The 19,456-nt window shown below is 36.3% G+C and overlaps 1 protein-coding gene across 1 annotated transcript in view; it reads left to right on the top strand.

Annotated features, from left to right (window-relative positions):
- The window catches only part of UBL3 (ubiquitin like 3), a 56,030-nt gene extending 37,308 nt beyond the window's left edge, over positions 1 to 18,722 (top strand). The window contains exons 2-5 of the mRNA XM_008926140.4: positions 8,512 to 8,620; positions 12,171 to 12,257; positions 16,511 to 16,588; positions 16,966 to 18,722. Of these exons, the coding sequence (XP_008924388.1) occupies positions 8,512 to 8,620; positions 12,171 to 12,257; positions 16,511 to 16,588; positions 16,966 to 17,018 (327 nt within the window). The 3' untranslated portion in view covers positions 17,019 to 18,722. The remainder of the gene's footprint in view (positions 1 to 8,511; positions 8,621 to 12,170; positions 12,258 to 16,510; positions 16,589 to 16,965) is intronic.
- Positions 18,723 to 19,456: the final 734 nt, after the last annotated feature.

Below are 19,456 nucleotides of genomic sequence, written 5' to 3'. Positions count from 1 at the left end.
AGGAAAAGGTATGTAAACTTCTCTGAAATCCATTGTATTTTACTGGTTATTTTTCATAGTATCTGTATTAATTTATTTTGAAGAACAGTGCTTCCTAGAGATTTCTTCTTAAAAGATAAACCTGGAACTCATAGGAGGATATTGCCATTGTTCCTGTGTTCTTTGAACTGAAGTGAGGAAATGGATGAAGTGTGACCAAGCACTAGGATTTTAAGTTCAAGAATGTCATGGTTTCCATAGAAACAGCTAGTTCTATCATAGCTACTGAGTTAAATGCTTATAGGATTTTGCCTTTTTTCTACCTCTAAATAAAATTTGCTTTATTTTGATTTTCTCTTTTCCTTCACTTCAAACTTCTGAAATTTGCTAACCTAATTTTTAACAGTGCAGTGTTGCCTTAGGTGTTCCTTGTTTGAGGAAGCAGTTGCATATAGTAACACATTTGTTTCATGTGGTAGTAATCTAAAGGTGAATGTGTCTTCGGAACAGGTTATGGAGTTCACCTCAGTCCTGAATAGAGTGATGCAGGTGCTGTCACAGTTTCCTGGTGTCATGTTGGGACTGCCCTACTTTCACAAGTGGTGTGGCTTTGAATGAGTGACACAGCTCTGCCAGCCAGCAGGCAATGGAACTTGTATTCATTCTCAGGGACAATTTATGTTTCTTCTCATGTTCCATGACAATTGTTTTTTCGTGATACAAAATAAATTTATAATGGATGCAAGGCACTATAAGGGTAGAGTAAAGCCCCTTTTTGCATCCAAAGGTAAATACAGGAATTCTGAGTGTTGCCAAGTGTAAATTTTAGGGGTTCAGTTGAGCAAGTGTGGTTAACTTACCTGTATTCCTTATAAAGTATTTGGTGAAATAGGTGTCTAGAAGTGTGATTCTTAAGAAATATAGTTTTATTTATTTTACCAAGTGACTCTGGAACAAGAGTCCAGGATCAAAGATCTCTCTCATCGAGAATGCTTGCCCTGTTGGGCTACAAATTCATACTTTTGCTCACTTGCTTCGTTACCATATGCACCTTAGTCCCTCTACCAGCTAGTTTCTTGGCCAAGAAGGAGCTAATGTTATTATTCTACATGTTAAATTCCCAGAAAGTTCTGGAAATCTTCAGAAGGCTACTTGGGGAAATGAGTTGGATTCAATGATCATGTGCTGATACAGCTAAAATCAAATGGAAGAATAAACAAAGTAGGAGTATACATAAAGCCTTGGATTTCAAGGAGGAAGATGCTGATTAAATATACTGGGTTAGTAATAAGGAGAATATATGAAGAATTTATGTGTTTGGTATTTCTTCAGGGCAAAGACATCTGCATGCTAAATGAGTGGAAAGATGTGAAGAGAGACTTTGAATTTGACAGTTGTACAACCATCTCAGGAAGGATGTTGAGAAGGAGCAGAGCAGAAATAATGGAATAAAATTCACAATATATATTTACCCAAGTTAGATTATGACAGACAGATTCATTAGCCAATTTTCTTTGGAAGGAGAGTGTTTTCCAGATGAGGGAAATGCAGAAGTGTATTCTCTCTGGACTTCAGTGAGTAGTTGATGTTGAGTAGGAAGGGATCCATTTGGGAAGGCAGGGGTTGATAAAGCATGTGACTTGGGTGGAGAAGATGGTAAGGTACAGTGTTCAATGTGGAAGTGTCAGGCTAGCACTGCTACGCTTAGTGGAATTCTTTAAAGATAATTTTGGGACCAGCTGTCTTTCTGATATTTTCTTTTATGCCACTGACAAAAGGAAAATCAGTATGCCCATGAAATTTGTTGATGATGAAAATTTAGAAGCACCAGTAGTACAGAAGATGATCACGGTGTAGTATAGAAAAGATTGGATTATCTCAAAGACTGAACTGAATTAATAGGAACAAAATTAATTGTATTAATATAAAAATATCCTGTGCATCATGAGTGGTTAAATGCTATATTTTGTAATGCAAACTTGAAGGCTTATGTCATGGAAACAACTGGACTAGAGCAGAGCATTGCAAGATTACTGCATTGCAAATGTGAAACAGTTGTGATGTTTGTATAGAAAACAGAGAGGCTTTTGCAGTCAATTTAAGGAGGTTCCGGTATAATTTTATAAATTCCTGAAATAACCATGTAGAATTCTAATTATACATACTTAAGAAAGATTTGTCAAGACTAAAGCAGATATGGGTTAAAGTGAATTGTAGAATCATTCACTTTGGAAAGGACCTTGAGAAATTTTGTAGCCCAACCTCCTGCTGGAAGCAGGGTCACCTCTGAATTCAGAACAGATTGCTTGGGGCTTTGTCAGTTGGATCTTGAAAATCCACTAGGGCAGAGCTTCCAAAGCATCTCTGTGAGACTACTGTTTTGATGTCTTCAGGGTGAAAACTTTTTACCTTATCACAGTTCAAATCCTCGTTTCCATATATGAAACAAGATTTCTGTCTTGGACCTCAGCAAAGAGGTCATTGTTGTGGTAATGTAGGCATAGGAAGGCCGGTAATAGGTGCCCACTAGGCCTCCAGGCCTACCCAAGCCCAGTTTCTTTGATCTCTGTTGATGTGCTTCAGAACTTTGAAGACAGTGATCCCACCAAGGGCCAGCTTTTTAATGAGGAAAACTTTTGCTTGTTTATTTTAGCAAAGTGTGTCCTTGTCTGCAGATGTAGAAGAAAGCCCTTGAAACCCTAAGGTTTTTTTGCTACAGTGCAAAGTAGGTGAATGTAACTTGTCCAAGAATAAACATAAGCTGGGAATGGGAAGAAAGCCCTCAGTGGAACTCTCAGGTTCCACAGCAGCCTTCCAGGGAGTGTAAAAACTGAAGTTCTTCATTATGTTTAGCTGGATGCATTTCCAAGAGTGACCTGGCCTCTAGAACGTGCAGGTCCCTGCTGACTTGGCTTATGTTTGATGCTGCTGTTTCACTTAGTTATTTGGGTCTGGTTCAGCCGTACATGAGTCTGGTGGAATCCAGTCAGCTAAGTGTACAGCATGGGGCTGGGAGGTTTCTCTTTGGCCTAGAGCCATTAAGAAACATTGATGTGTCTTTGGAGAACAAACTTATTTCTTATAATTAGGAACTTGAACTAGGAAGTAAGTGTATTGGATTTTGAGGATCAAATCATTTTGTGTCTATATTTTAATCTTAAAACAGCTGAAGAAAAGCAGTTAGTTTAAACTTGGGGCTGTATAGCGTGTGGTGATATGACACTTCTCCTCCTCTGCATTTCAGTTGTAAGATGGGAGCAATCTCCAGCTGCTACTGGAGCATAAAATTGATAACAAACTAAATTGTTTAACTGAATAGATGGGAAGTCACTTAAACATTAAGAAATGAAATTTACAACCTACACAGTGTTTCTTGATGTTTAAGTGACTTCCCATTTAGCACTGTGGCACTTAAGACATTTTGTAGTTATGCCTTAAAGAATGAACAAACTTTGTGGATGCCTTTAACAAAGAAAACACAACTCATTCTACATCTGCATATACGTGACTCAAATTTCTCTTCCAGAAGTTGTGGTCACAGTTGTTACTACAATCTTTGCATAGACATAATTTTAATTTATGCGTTTATTCTGTTTGGTGTTTTTATTTGCTTTTTTTTAATTATTATTTGGAGGGGGTTGTTGTTTACAGAATATAATCTACAATGAAAATTTTTATTGTGTGTGCAGTGCAACTGATGGGGTAGTCACTGGAGCTCTGATTATGAGATTGGGGGAGGGGAGAGGGCAAGGTTTGCATGCTTGAGATCACAAACAGAATGTGCCATTACATAACTGTGCAGAGGAGTTATAGTCTGCAAATTGTATTTAATCCTACTTCTGACGCTGTGGCTGCTCTTGGCTGCTTTCACCAGTAATGTTGCAGTTGGTACTATAATGCAGAAATGTGAGGATATGATCTGTATCACTTTCCTGTAGCAAAAGGCTGGAATTCCCTTTGGTAGCCTGAGAAAAAAAAAAACAAACATAATCAAGATGGTTGTTTTTACTTCCCCAGTGGAAGGACAAACTTGTCAGGGCCATAAACATTGCAAGAGTGTCTTGGGACCAAGGCACTTTTGACAAGAATGGGTGGATGGGCTTCAAGCATACAAGGGATACCCATACAACCTCCTTGCTAACTTTTAACATAGGAAATAGGATACAGGGTAGCTAAGACCACTGAGAATCCTTTCTAATTGAAAAATTAAAATTTGCTGCTTTTGTGTCAAGCCTTCTCTACCTAACCAAGATTTTTTTCTGCATTTTGAGTAAATGTGTATACACATGTGCTCTTCTTTTTTCTTCCTTTTTCTTTTAGTTCTGAGCTATCATTAGTAGAATTTTGGCAAAAATATTTGTTTCAGATCCCCTATACTTTGTTTGCAAGATTAAGTAGCACAGCAGTTACAAGCTGTTAAATTTCCCAATGCTCTTGAGGGGAATGAGATTAGACTCTAAATTTAAAGGCAAGTTTTGGGGTTCTTTGCTTCAAACCCTTTGGGGTAGTGTGATGTGGAACTCAAGACTAAGATTCCTTCAAGCTAAGGTTAAGAAACATAAATATATATATATATATATATCTTACATATAGAGAGAGAGACAAAAACATGCAAACTAAATGTGTCAGTGGCATGCTGTACTATAAATAAGAAAATACTTTAACCTTTCATTAGAACAGCTGTTTCCTTGCACTTGATGCAACATCTGCTTGACTGACTTAAGAATTTATTTTGGGCTTCTGCTGATATTTGGCGAATTAATTTTTTTTAATGAAAATATTCATCCTGCATTTTACACATACTTTGTAATATACCCCATAAAATTATTAGCTTATTTTGATGTGGCTTTTATATTTCATAGTATGACTATAAGAAATGTTCTTCAGCAACAAAAAACTTATCCATCTTGGGGAGGTGGGGAGAAATAAGGATCTAACATTTTTCATTCTTTCTTTCCTCCCCTCCTGTTGCTTTGTTTTGATTTTATGTTGCCTATTAACTGCAAAAATATGATTTTCCAGGAAGCAAAGTTGGTTTGGGTTATTTTTCAGTGATACTCATCTCCTCTCTGTATTCAGTGTATAGTGTGCCTGGTAATCTCAAAACTCAGAAAAAAGAATAAAAAGAAATGTATGTCCCTAATGTTATGCTAGCTGAAAAATAGCTTCAGTTCTATGTTAAGGCTGTGCTATAATCATATTTTAAGTGCTAAGCAGGGCTAATCTTCTGAGGCTGTTTTAGTCACCTCCTTGTAGGATGCAAATCAGAGAGTTCTAGGGAGCTGATGGTTTGGTGTTATGCCTGCTGCCTAGGAAAGTGCTGTGATCTTCAATACAGGTAACCCCCACCACAGCTAAGCTACACACAGATGAAGGAAAAGAAATCCTTAGATAAACTGCACAAATTCAGAGTTTGGGGACTGCTTGACCAGAGGGAGGGGGGGTATCTCAGGAGCCATTTAGAGTATAGGAAATGGATATGGGGAATTGGAGTGAGAGGCAGGAGGGCTGCTGATCAAGAAGCACGTCACCTCTAGTGTCTACAGCAGGCACTGGTACCAAGAATTTGGGGTTGGTTTGTTTGTTCTTTTAAACAGGCAGCCCGTTCCATGTACAGTAACAGTTTATGATGCAGTCTTAACTTCCTAAATTTTTGGCAGTATGTTGGTATTGTAATGAGATGCATTAGTGCTTAAAAAATAATTAAAGATAATGAAGTATAGAGAAAATGGAATCGAATGCGGTACATCCCACCTCCAAAAGCTAGAGCATGGCAAGCTGATGAAAAGAACTTATTTTCTACATAGACATTTTTATAGTGACATCTGAATATGTACTTAGTAACGGATGTGGTGCTGTATTGCAAACTGTTGGTTAAATAGCAGAAATTAAAATGTATTAGAGAGACTGTGTGTGTGTCTAAGGGCCTGACATAAAGGACCTAGCTGAAAGGGGGGAAGTCAGCTCAGAGAGAGCTCATTATTAGAATCATTATGAAACAATTGTTGGATCAATCTTAATGTTTCCTGATTGATTTAATGACAAAGCTAAGTGTAAAGAGGACTTGCTGCTAGAATTTGTTGATGACATGAACTTTGAAAAATGCTTGTAATTTAAAGAGAAAGAAGTGTTACACAGAATTTTGGGGGGGATTTCTTAGGCCATGGGCCCAGACATGGGGGAAATATGAAACATCTTTGTGATGCAGAATAATTCTTTAGACCTAGCTTCATTTCCCTCTGAGGGATGGAGTACTAGAAGTGGAATGAAATTTGGAGCCATGTGCTTTAGGGTGATACAGCCAAGTTAAAAGCTTGGAAGCTGAATAATTGAAAGGATCAAAGTAGACAGGAATACAAAGTAACCAAGCAAACAGTGTGGTATAGGTATGAAGAAGGTATATGTGCTGTTGGGACACAGTCACAGAAGGTGTTTCCAGTAGACAGAGGAAATTACTGGTGTTATACAAACATCTAGTGAGACATCATTTAGTATGCTTCAGAAATAGTCATCTGTTTGAGGAGAAAATTGAAGAAATTGAAAGGTGTAGAGACAGGCTCCTAGGATGAATGGGAAAATAGATACCTTACTAGAGAAAGCTTGAAGAGTTTGTCTGGGGTAGTCCAGCTAAAGAAATCATATATGTAAGTGTTGTCTATACATACACAGGTGGAGACAATTAAGGGAGGGGAAATACTTAAATTAAAAGACAATATTAGCAAAACAATAAATGGACATAGTCCAAGTTGTTTAAGTTGTAATTCATTACAGTAGTCAGGTTTTTGGAGTAAACAGGAACAGTGGAACTTGGTCTGCTTTTTCTGCTAAATGTTGGTGAGATTTGAAAGTAATTCCCTAATCATTGTGGAACTATCAAAGAAAACAAAACTTTCATATGTATAGCCAAACATGTTCTGAATTTTATGAAGAATTGTCTTTGACTAAACAGCATTCCTGCAGCTTTTCTCCTATAAGTTTTTTCTCTATTTCCTGGTATACAGTGATACTCTTACAGTGGCTGTGGTGCTTTCTCAGAGACAGCAACCGCTTGGCTGCTTTCCTGGTCTAATGGTAGAACTTGTATTTTCCAAAGGGTGTTAGCAGGAGGACAGTGAAGGCAACCTAGACCTTTTATGCTCACTCTTTTATACTTGCTACACTTTGAAGTAGAGACTGAATTGCTTTTAGGAGGGGTCATTTTCTTCATTGACCTTGAAGTGTTCTGGATGATAGAGATTTTAATTTCGATACCTCCACTAGGTACTTAAAGATGAATCCAAGCCAAAGCATTCAAGAGGGAATAGACAACCTCTTCAGAGAGTTTCTGAAAGTAAGTGGAGAGTAGGTAACTGAGGCTGGGCTTCATGTTCAGTGGATATGATGCACTGAGATTTTTGACCTTAAAGTCTTGAAAACTTGTGCATCACTGTAAATTTTTCCCTTCATATTTGATGTAGAAAACAGTTTACTGAATTCCAACAAAGAAAGCTTTGTTGCAACTTACCCTGAAGTGAGAGCCACAGTTTGAGAGTGTGACTTGGAAAGAAGTATCCAAGCAGTTAGTATACCTAAAGTCTGGCTAAAAGTTGATGAAATGTGGGCTTGTAGGTCAAAGCACAATAGCAGCTAGACACCTGCTTGCCGTGGGCATTGGTAAGTGCTAGCTACCCAAACATCTTTTATGACCCTGCTAGCAGTTGCTTGAGGAGTCAAAATTTTATCTTGTTTGCATTGTAAATAATGTCACAGTCAGTTCATTATATGTGTTATTTTAATGCTATATGGGAAAGGAATAATATTCTCTAATTTGCAAATAGAAGAGAGGAAAATTATGGCCAAAGGTGCTGATCATTTCATATAGGATATTAGTGAAAGAAAAATGACTATGTGATGTTATTACTGTGTCGCATGTGGACCTCAACCACTTTGCTTGTAGTGAAAGACAGTGGTGAGACAAAGTCTTGGATTCAGAAGACTGGCAGAGGGATTCAAGCTCGGTGTCCATTGGGACCAGGGAAGCATACTGACTCCCTGGTGTTTTGTAGGAGATACCTGGCTGAGATTAGGGCTGGAGGGAGCGTGCTAGGGCTTTTATTCGGGCCGACAGGCTATTCAGGAGCAGATTTTGATATTTTTAATGTTGTCTAAGTGAATTTTTCAGGTTTATATTTTTCCTCTTCATTCAAGAAACTGTGTTGCCAGTGTGTCCTTGCTAGAATTTTTTTATACTCTATTGAAAGCTTTTCTTGATAGCACAATTGATTCAATCAGTAACTATGCAAATCTTCTGATGTTTATAATCAAAAATGCCAGCTATTAGAATTTAATGTTCCTAGATTATGTGTAAGTGAACAAAATTTTATTGACCTCTTTGACCCTCTTTTTAACACTGTCTTAAACTGTTTTCTCAAATCATTTGGATCAGTCTTCATCCAAAATCAATTACAACTTTTTAGTAACCATAAAAAAATTAAATAATTTAAGTCTTCTCTGTAGACTTTCTTAATATTGCTTTGGTCTTTTTTTTACCAGATAAATTTGCGCCTCATCTTGGTAAGTGGGAAAACAAAAGAGTTCCTATTTTCACCGAATGACTCTGCTGCAGATATTGCAAAACATGTGTATGACAACTGGCCAATGGGTGAGTAGCCGTGTGGCTTTGGCTTTTTAACTGGTGAGCAAGAAGCTTCCCTGTATTGTCAGACTAAAGGATCAATAAACTAATGTCTGTGCTCAGCATTCAAATTTAAGTATGTTTACTCTGTATCTGGACTGGTTATAAATCTATGGATTTATATACAAATACAGTTGGCTTCCCTTCTTTTTCCCAGTTTCTTTGATTGGGTAGATTTTTAGATGTGTGCACTGTTTCCTACTTTCTAAAATTTGCTTCCCCAAACTGAAATACTTCTTTCCCCCTTTCTTTAGACACTTTTCTTGGTCAATCATGTTAGAGGATCTAGTAAGTGTGAGGAAATGTTAGAGATATAAAACCTCTTATATGAGGACTAATATAAGCTAATATAAAATATAGCATGTCACATGAACACATTAGTAAAATTGAGTTTAAGTATTTCTTCCTTATTGCCCTTATCTTGGAAAGGATTGGTAATACTGATATTTTTCCAGGAAAAAAAAAATATAAAAGCACATTTTAGGGAACATTAAAAGACTGGAGGTTGGTTGTGTGAATATATTTGCTGTTATGCAGGAATACTGGCTTCAGAAAATAGACTTGAGGACTTAAGACGTGTATTCATGTATGTGAATAGTTTCCCAAAACAAAGTGCTTCTGTTTTGCCCGACTATGATTTCATGGGAAAATAGCCAAAACACAGACATAGCATTACATACGATGAAAGAAAATGCTTCTTTTGGTACAGGACTTCATTTGGGTTACTGTTTTGATGTTAAAAAGACTACTATTTAGACAAACTAAAACATTGCCCTATCTGTTTTTGTGGTGCCTTTGTCAAAGACATATGGTGAATGATAATTCGTGCCAAAAAGTTAGTGTTGCTAATCTGTATTTTAGGCCTTAAACTGGTCTTTAAGGTCAGGAAAAACAGAGTTCCAGGGGACTTGTTTGTTGTTTGATTTGCCGGGTTGCAGTATTATGTATTTAGTATATATGTAATGAAGGAGGAGGGTTTAAGTCCTCTGAAGTATTGAATACAGATGTAAAACACTTTAGTACCCAGAAATATGGTTGACGTAGCATCTATGTAGCTGCTGTTCATATTTTAATGTGTGCCTTCAATATAGTAGTCATAACCAAATGTTCTTTGTGTACTTTTATCTGAATTAATAGAGGCAGAACTGCATTTTTTTTTCTTGCTCAAGTTTATGCCTGAACATGTGATGTCATGTTCCCAGTCTTGTGAAGAGCTTGAAAGTTGCAGATTCTGAGTTTAGAGATGGGAAGAAACCCAGAGTTTTAAGTCTCTTCTTTAAAAAAAAAGAAAAGTAGAACCAGACATGGAACCCTCAGTTCAAATACCTGCTGTCCTGAGGGAGTGCTCTAAATCTTGATGAATATTTAATTGCCTTTGCAAAAAAGAATACTCTCAATTTAAAAGACAGAAAAAAATCTGCTTCAGAATAGCATATAGATTTGCACAAACATTAGCCCACTACCTGTTTTCAGACTGAGAGGGCTCCTCTTTGCCACAGAACTGAGAAATCTTGATGAGCACTAAAGTTTCCTTGAAATTGAGATAATATGGTTGTTTTACCACCACTTTGACTTGTCACGATCTCATGGGGAAAATAGTCACAAAATATCCTCAGTTGCATGCTGGCAGGGTTAAGGCAAACCTCTCCACACCTCTTTTGGCAATACAGTTGTTAATTAAAGATCTCTTGACTTCTAATAGAAAATGCTGAATTTATTTTAATGCATATCATCTAGGTAGGTTACCTATTCTCTTCTTCCCCTCTCCCTTTCTTCTAAATAATAACTTTTTTCTTGTACAGCAATTATCTGAACTTAAAAAAAAAAAAGTAGATTCAGAGAGTCCTTGGCTCATTTAGTTGTCAGTGGAAATTAAAATTTGAATTGATGTCAGAAAGAAATGTTTCAGACTGCCAGCCAAGAAGAAAGGATGGGTAACTTGGCAGTTTAACAGTGAGAAAATACCTGTGCCAAAATATAGTCTGTCTTCTTTTGGTTGTGATTTTACATCATTATGGCACTGTAAACTGACTGAATTTCTCCTCCTTACAGCCACAGTATAGTGGAGTTCAGACTGTATGGAGTAAAAAAATAAAAATTGGTATTCTAGCAGTGTGATAATTCAGATCCTTTACATAGCCCAAAGCATAGCAGAAGGGGCATGTGCTTGAATTGCAAGACAATTGAATGAGTGACAATACTTGAAATTCAAATAGCTTTGTCCCCCCTAATTTGATCTAATCTTATGAACTAGGCACATGGCAGCACCTGGGAATGTTGCAGCCTCTGCCGTTGGTACCAGCCTTGCCTCCTCTGTATTCTGGGGCTGATGGCTCCTGCTGCCTGCATCTCTGCCTGCTTGCTTTTTGAACCAGATACCTCTCCATACAATCTGCAGCCTTGGCTTTTGTTTCAAATGCTTCCTCTTCCTCCCTTTTCAGTTCTTCTTCTTTTGTGGTGCCAGTTGATACTGCCTATATGTTAACTGTACGTTCCCAGTGAACAGGTTGGTTTTTGTGGCTTGTTGGGATCCCTTGCGGAATATTCATTTTGGTATATAAACACTACCAAAGCAGAAATATAGAACATTTGTGAACAACTGTTGCCAGATAGCTGGTCAGCTAAGAAACAGAAGACACTGTATTCCCAGAGAGCCCATTTAAATTCAACATTTCAAGGCTTTATGATACTTGTTCTGAAAGCAAAGTGCATATTTATTTGTTCTTCACATTATGACAGAGAACAGTAGAGGATCATTTAAGATTATAATTTATTCATGATAACTTAAGCATTATAGGAAAATGCATGCTCTGTTTTCCAGAACCACTCTTTGCCATATAAAAATATCCATAGATTGGCCTTTGAGATGTTCCTTAAAATGTACTGGTGGGTGTCTGCTCTGAGAGAGCTTCTGTTCCAGCAAAGTGGCTGTTTGGGGCTGCTCAGGTCACTGCCCCCTCTGGACATGTATCTGGTTGGATCTGGCCATCATTGAATGGTGCTGAGCTGCCTCCAGAGGTTTTTTTCAGTGCTGTGATTTAAGAGTCCTGTTTCAAATGACCCATCACATGGTGCTTTCTCTCTGTGTGTGGCTGCTTCCCATTGCTGGAGAACGCCTCCAGTTAGTCAGTTAGCTGATGAGGAGGAGTATGGCTGGAGAAACTTCCGAATGGGAAGAAATTAAGGCACTTTTTGCCTGGATATTAAGAATCACGAAGCAATTTGCATGTATGAAATATTTTGTTTAGGACTTGTATATGTGCTAAATATATCCTGCAGTCTGCGAAGTCAGTAATGTTATGTGTTTTAGTGCCCAGTGTCAAATAATAAATTTAAGAATAGACTTCAGGTGTGCTGCCCTTGAATCATCTTCCTGTATCTTCAACCTTTTTAGTGACTCTTTTTAGTGTTTCATGCAAAAGAACCCTGTTCTTAGTTTTCTTCCTGGTGAAGGCGAAAGAAATAACAAAAGATGTTTTTATTACAATGTAACTGTGTAAATTCTCTCTCTCTTCAGACTGGGAAGAAGAACAAGTCAGCAGTCCAAATATCTTGCGGCTTATTTATCAAGGGAGGTTTCTTCATGGCAATGTGACATTAGGAGGTATGAAAATACTTTTCATTATACATGTTACAGTCAGGCAAAGGGGATATTTATTTACAGGGCAGTGAATACTACTTTACTGTTCAAGATCAAAATATGGCTTGCTTTATACTATTTTCCTCTGTGCCATTGTACCTTATTGTGTATTTTTCCATGTTGTTACCACTAGTTAAACTCTGGGAGGTACCACCTGCTAAGTCAAGTCTTCTCTTGCACAAACAAACTGTAATGCTGCTTTTATTTGTTATCTTTCTAAATGCAATATTTTGTTCTACCTCTTTTACACTGCGCTTACCTGGCAAGCTACTTAATAAGTATCTGAAGTATTTTAAAGTGTTTGATAAACTTTATAATAATTGGTCAGACAATACTTTAAATCCAACTGCAACGCAGGAAGACATCCTATGAATGAGAATGAGGGGAAGCATTCTTGCTGTCCAGTGCTCTCCCAGGGACACAATTGCATAGTTATGCGAAAACAACAGTAAATGGCTTCGGTTCTTGTGCTGAGGAAATGCTGTTCAACTCTGCCCCCTCGTGGCAAGTGTTTCCTCACAATTACGTATTTTGGTGGAAATCTTTGCTAGAGGTGTGACACACATTTGTAACAGTAATCTTTCCTTTTGTAGGTAACATTTGCCAGTGTGAATATCAACTGTATCAATGACTAAACAAAATGAGACTCTCTTTTCTGTGCCAGTTTAAAAATAAATTAATTACTGCTTCGTCTGTATGATTGTTCATGATTTGGTACTTGAATGCAGTACAGAAAAAAGAATATAATACAAAATCACCAGTGAAATGTTTGTGAAGTTAAGATGAACCTGAAAATAATATTTCTGGACTGCTTATGGTGATTTTTCATGAAGAAGTGACGGGGATGATATAGCCATTGATTCACTTTCTACCATTTCCAGTGTTGGCTAGGGATGTACTTTTAGAATAGTTTTATTCTCCACATATATAAATTTTTAATGCTGCTATATATACAAACGAGATCATTGTCAGCTCAGCTGGAAGAACCTGAAATTTTTATTCACTCTTTAATTTGTATTTTTACCAGGTGACAATGAGTGCAGCTAGTAGCAGTTGGAGTAGAGTTGAAAAACAAATGTTAAGTCTTGGATCATCTCTGCAATTAAAGATGCTAGTCTTACCCTACATTTCCAGGCAAGGATAGCTAAATGGGATTTTCTTTGCCATTCATCTCTGGGTGTTGCTTTTTACCACCAATATTTGTTCCTTTAGTGACATCTGTCTAAATCTGAAACAACTTTGAACATTTGTTTAATATGTTTAACATATTATTTAATGAGTTAAGCTGAAAAATAATAGCTTCATGCTGATGACTCTTCAGGTCTATGAATTTTGAACATTTACTTTGGCTCAGGGCATTTCAGTTCATTCTTAATCATTCATGCATTGCAATTTAATCATCATGTTTTTATCCCAAAGATCTTACATGTATATTAGTGTTTTTCAAAAATCCTTTTGTTGATGTATTGTTTTAAGAAAAAGGATCCCTAAACCATTGGCTTAACTTCAGTACTAATGAAGTTATCTGGAGTAAGATTATACAGCTAAAAGAGGAACAGGAATTCATAAAACAGCCTGAGAAGATTCTTACTTCAGTTTATGGTGTTCATCAGAGATAACCCTAAGTGAACTAGTTACCTTTAAAAGGGAGATGGAGGGGGGCGGAAGTTTCTTGCTAAACACAATATTTAATTTCTTATGCTGTTATAATACAGTTTCATTAAGCTTTTCTAGCTGCAGTTCTCTATAACTGAGTTACAGCACTTAGTGTTATATTTGCTTTCGGTGATAAGGAAATATTGACTGGAATTTGGACCTTCTGAAAGTCACTTTATCATCCAGTGAAACAAAAGTTTCCAAGGAAACAGTTTGATGTTTTCTTTTTTAATGGGAGTCTGTTTTTGTTCACATTTAAAAATTACATTTTAATGCTCTAATTGTAACCTCATATCTGTGTAGTGGCTTCTGAATTTGAGATTCCTATAAACTAAGAGGCCTCAAACGGTGAGAAATTGATAGGAAAAAATGCTTTTGAGTGCAAAATTTTATTTTAAAGAAATCATCCCTTTTGTTACCTTCTTTGAATGGACTGTCACTACAAGAACAGTAGAGCTAATGGCACTGGAAGCGATAAAGAAAAATGGACCCCTCTGTAAAGCTTGCTGTGCTGCTCTTGCCTGTAGTGCTTGAGCCACACTGTTTGGTAGTGTCCTGCCTGTGCTAAGGGTTGGGGAGTTGGCTGGCAAGGCAGAGTCTGTTGTTCAGCTTCCAACAGGAAATTTCATCTTTTAGCTAAATATTTGTTCTGCAGTTTGTATTTCAAATAATTTTAATTATGGAAGTAATACATAATCAACAGTTCTCTATTTCTTGGTAGATAATGGTAATCGACAGCATTCTGTTTGCTTATTTATAGGGAAGGGTGGAAGGGAAGTCAACCCACCATGTACCATCCATATTGCAAAAGGCAGGGAGAAGTTAATTCTGACAATAGAAAATATGGAAAAACAGTAGAATTGAACAGATGGGAAAGGAATTAAATATGATTTTAGTTTAAGTGAGAGAGTGAGAGAAAAAAGAAAAGAGCAAGAAAGGATTATTGAGCATAGGTTAGGGTGCTCAGATGCTGTCATGGTGCTCCAAGAAAGAAGCTAGAAATTGCTAGCAAGAACTATGCAAACTAGTAGCTAAAATGAGTTAATTGAAATATTAGCATATTCTACTTGATTACTGCAAACAGTTAATCTCCATGACTCACTAATGAAGTCTCCCGAAGTGTCTTGATATAATGAAAGATGTCTCTAATGTGATTAGTTTGTAATATTTTACTCTTTCTGTAATAGCTTTTCAAGAGTTTATGTTATGAAGACAATAGTTTTGTTTGCCAAGAGCATATTAACAGTCTGTTAAAGTTTTTGGTTGTACCAAGTACCCAAAATATGTCATTGTCAGACTTTCAGCTATCAATAGCTTCTAGTTTCAGGCACAAGCAATGCTTCAAGTAAACTAAGCAACTTTCAGATTTGCCTTTCCATGGAGATGGCTTTTCCCGAAGTACAGCTGCTTCAAAGAAGCAGTGGAGTTCTGTATCCCTTTGTATGCTTACACCTGTGTTTTAACCTGTGTTTCAATCATAACTTCCATTTTTTCATACAAATACGTAGGCAATAAACATGATTTAATAGCAGTGTTTTAGTGAGGCTTGTATTGAATACATCTAATTACCAAATACTAGGTTTTTTTTCATTAGTGAATCTTTAATCTATGCTATAGTAATTAAAATAAAGAGACATTTTTCTCTTCTGTTACCTTCAGGTTTGTTTGCCACTCATTATTAATTTATTGACTTAAAATGCCATGATGCACCGTATGGGAAAATAAAAGATGTAACCAGAGTTTGATAGGGCAAATTCTACTCAAGTCAGAATGATTTGTGTATTTAGGATTAAGTTCTTGTTAAATTTATCACTAACTTTCTTCCTCTATAAGCCACGAAGGACAAAACTTACAGCATCTTTACCTTATAGTTTTTAGAAAAACAATCAAGGAAAATACTTTAACTATACACTGTGTTCGTATACTTAAATCAGAATGTGAAAATTATCATTTCAGTTTCAGAGACAAGCTTTGTGGAAAGCACTATTTTTTTTTATTTTGTGTTGCTAAACTCACAAAGGCAGCACTGTGAGTATTACTGTATATGATTTAAGGTGTTTTAAATTTGATGTTTTTCCCATGCAGCTGATGTTACAGGTTAACATTGAAAGGCAAGATGTAAACACTTTCTATTTTGAAAAATCTGTGTCATGGATCAAAGTATGTTTTGGGAAAATCTTTTTTACAGTAGTAGCTCAGTGTTCTGATATCTCAGGAATAACAATTTAGTGGCTGAATTAGCCACTTTTTTGCATCCTTATCACTAAAGAATGCTTAACACCTAAGTCTTGGTATGAATGCCCACTTCTACTTTTACTCAAAAGAGGAATGCTAAGTTTCCTAACAGGAATATCATATCTCTAAGAATGCAGTGTTTTAAGTGACTATTATAATGCCCCAAGGCCCTGATTTTATAGAACTTCAACCAGTAAGCAGTTCAAACCTAACAGTATGAACTTTTGAAGAGATGCTAATCCAGTTATAGTTAGTTTCAGTTGGGTATTTTGAAGAAAAAAAGGCTGCTGTAATGTGTTAATAATTCTTCCTTTTTCCTTTTGCAGCATTAAAACTTCCATTTGGCAAAACAACAGTGATGCATTTGGTGGCTAGAGAGACATTGCCAGAGCCAAACTCTCAAGGTAGGCTGTGCACTAGAGGTATTTCTTACTCAAGTAAGTGGCAAAGTGATCAGATCTCTTACAGGCTTTTTGAGTGTTTTATAAGAGAGAAAAGTCAAGTCCTTGTGCTTTTTTGTGAAGGAAGTAATGGAATGCTTTTGTACTTCTTTATAGAAAACTAAGAATTTAACTTTCTGGTTTTGTATTTTTGTAGACTGCAGAAATTCACTGGTGAAAAACCAGTCCTGAATTATTTTTCAGTTATATAGTATGCATGTGTATAATAATAAATAATTTTTTAACTGAAAATAATGTAGAAGAGACTTGTATTAAGCATACTCTCACACAGAATTGCTTTAGAAATGGCATGTAAGCAAAGCTTTCTTCTTGCTTTGCAGGTCAAAGGAACCGTGAAAAAACTGGAGAAAGCAATTGCTGTGTAATCCTGTAAACCCTGTTAGCTTTACCTGCTAAGTGTGATGTAATATAGTCTTTGTCTTTCATGCTGCTGGAATAGAAGAGGCCCTACCTTGCTTCAAACACCTGTAGGAAGAGCCTGTCTGTAAATCCATGGAACTGAAATATTACACGAACACTGTCTCATTAGTCTTTTTTTTTAAAAAAGATGAAAGATCTATGAACACTTTCATTGTTTATTTTTTTCAATTCCTCCCTTTTGTTTGTTGAATAATCTTACAGTACATCATTTTTTGAAAGAATTCAATCTCCAGGAAGGTTTGTGTTCTTTTCCATAGCAGGAATCATTTTGCTACCACAAAAATCTCCATTAACTGGATCTAACCAGTCAAGCTTTCTAGATGCAATTTGCACTAAATATGGTTGACAGTAAATTCTCATCAACAATCTCTAACAATATTTGAGACATTTAGTAATAACCTGCAATGTGTAATGCAACACTGGAAAATAGTATATTAATAATTAAAACAAATCTCACTTATGGCCAAATCAAAGGAAAAACTGTTAAGTCAATTCTACGTAAGTCAACCTTGGTGGCCAGACTGGCACAGAATACTAACTAAACCAAGTCTAACTATATATATTTTCACTGCAACAAACAAAAAAAACTATGTGCCTGTAATTTAAAAGCACTCTGTAGAGGGCTGATGAAACCGATTCTTTCGTTACTGCGTGCGCTCGGATCTCGTGTGTTAGTTGAGTGCTTATTGAGACAGCACAAACAAGTGCAGAGAGTGCGTTTCCTAGCCTTAATATGGGAGGGGTAGTTTCCTGTAGTTCATAGGCTTTTATTATTGTGCATAAATGTTAGAAGACATAATTTACTAATCAATTTTATGTATTTGAATATTGGCAATGGGTGTTTTTCAGTCATTTTTCTCATCTGTACCTTAGACTCCAGTGTCATGCTTACTCATTAGAGACTTCAAAAGAATTATTAAAGTTTAAAAAGCAAAAAGAAAAACTTCTACCATAATACTAATTTTGTTTCTTTACGTAATCTGCATTTGGTATTAGTGCTTGCAACGGTATTAAAATCAGAAGCTGATTTTTGAAGGCGTACATAATTCAAAAGGATGCCATTCTTTTATTTCATATCAATACTTTAAATGTTGATATGCTAAAGAAATTTGCACAGCACTAAAGCATGAGCTAGTTTCATCTAAACCTGTAAAAAATAAAAATTAAAAAAAATATAAAAGATTTTATATTTTTTCACTGGGGAGGAACTCTTCCTGGGTGAAATTACAAATATATGTAGAATATATTTAATAAAAAACTTATAAAATACATAACTATAGAAGTTAAATATAGATTGGCGTGTAGTATAATAGAACAATATTCCATATAAATAGCTTTAGCCTTTAAAAAAATGAGTCACAGGTTGACATTGTGTTCTGTACTTACGTGTCCACAACTCTTACAGATGTTCTGTGTAATCGTTTTTTCGAATGATTGGCATCATTCAAATGTAAACAGGTTATTTTATTCATTGTTACTGCTTTGATGAAATGCTTTATATGCAGTAGATTTACAAAAATATTGTTCATACTGATCAGAATTAAATTTGTATAGAGCAGAGTTTTAAAACAAATTGTAAATAGCACTAAACATTTTCTTTCTGCAACCTGTACTGATAGACTCTTCTGTAAACTAAATAAAAGAATATTGTAGTGCATTTTGGTGGTGTTTCTAGAGTTGTAATTGGGTCTGTAACTGCTTTTAAAAATACCTCCTTATCTGCAAATTAGGTAAGGGCTCCATTTTATTTGTTTTAAAAAAGGGGAGGCACAAAACCTGCTGAAAACTGCTAATGGGATTTATCACTTCAGGTTTTTCTTTCGCCTCACAAGTGACCTAGAAGCTTTTTTCTGTTGGGGAGCAATGCCAGCATGGGCAGTTGCCCGTGGTGTCTCTCACAGGAGCCATGTGCTCGTACTGTAAGTTTTTGTAGTCTTCATTTACTGATGCAAAGAGCATACACACACACACCTCTCGGGGTGTTGGGAACTGAGACAACAATGTTATGTTCTCAGATGAGGGCATTTCCTTGTACTCTGCCGTGTAGTTGCTAAGAAACTATAGGGACGCAAACCTTCTTATTTCAGAAGAAAAGGGTATGATAGACTTCCCTTTTTCAAAAAGCTGACCACCTAAGTAACACAGAGTCAGATGAGAAATGACAGTACAAGAAAAACAAATGGGCTGAGATGGGACATGCTTTGTTAGTTACACAGGTCTTTCAAATGCATTGATTTTGAAAAACAAATGTATGAGATGTAATCCTGATTTGAAAAAGTAGCCAGGTACTTAATACAGAATAAATATATGAAAATCCAGTGGCTTCTAGTTTAAGTATTTGGTGAGGTTCTGTAGCAAACTGGAGTTCCCTTTTGGTGAGATGAATAAGAT

Source organism: Manacus vitellinus, unplaced genomic scaffold, assembly GCF_001715985.3.
Source record: "Manacus vitellinus isolate BGI_N305 unplaced genomic scaffold, ASM171598v3 scaffold_2_pilon, whole genome shotgun sequence".
NCBI lineage: Eukaryota > Metazoa > Chordata > Aves > Passeriformes > Pipridae > Manacus > Manacus vitellinus.
The sequence above is the reverse complement of the archived record's forward strand: the minus strand, read 5'-3'. Positions and strand labels throughout refer to the sequence as shown.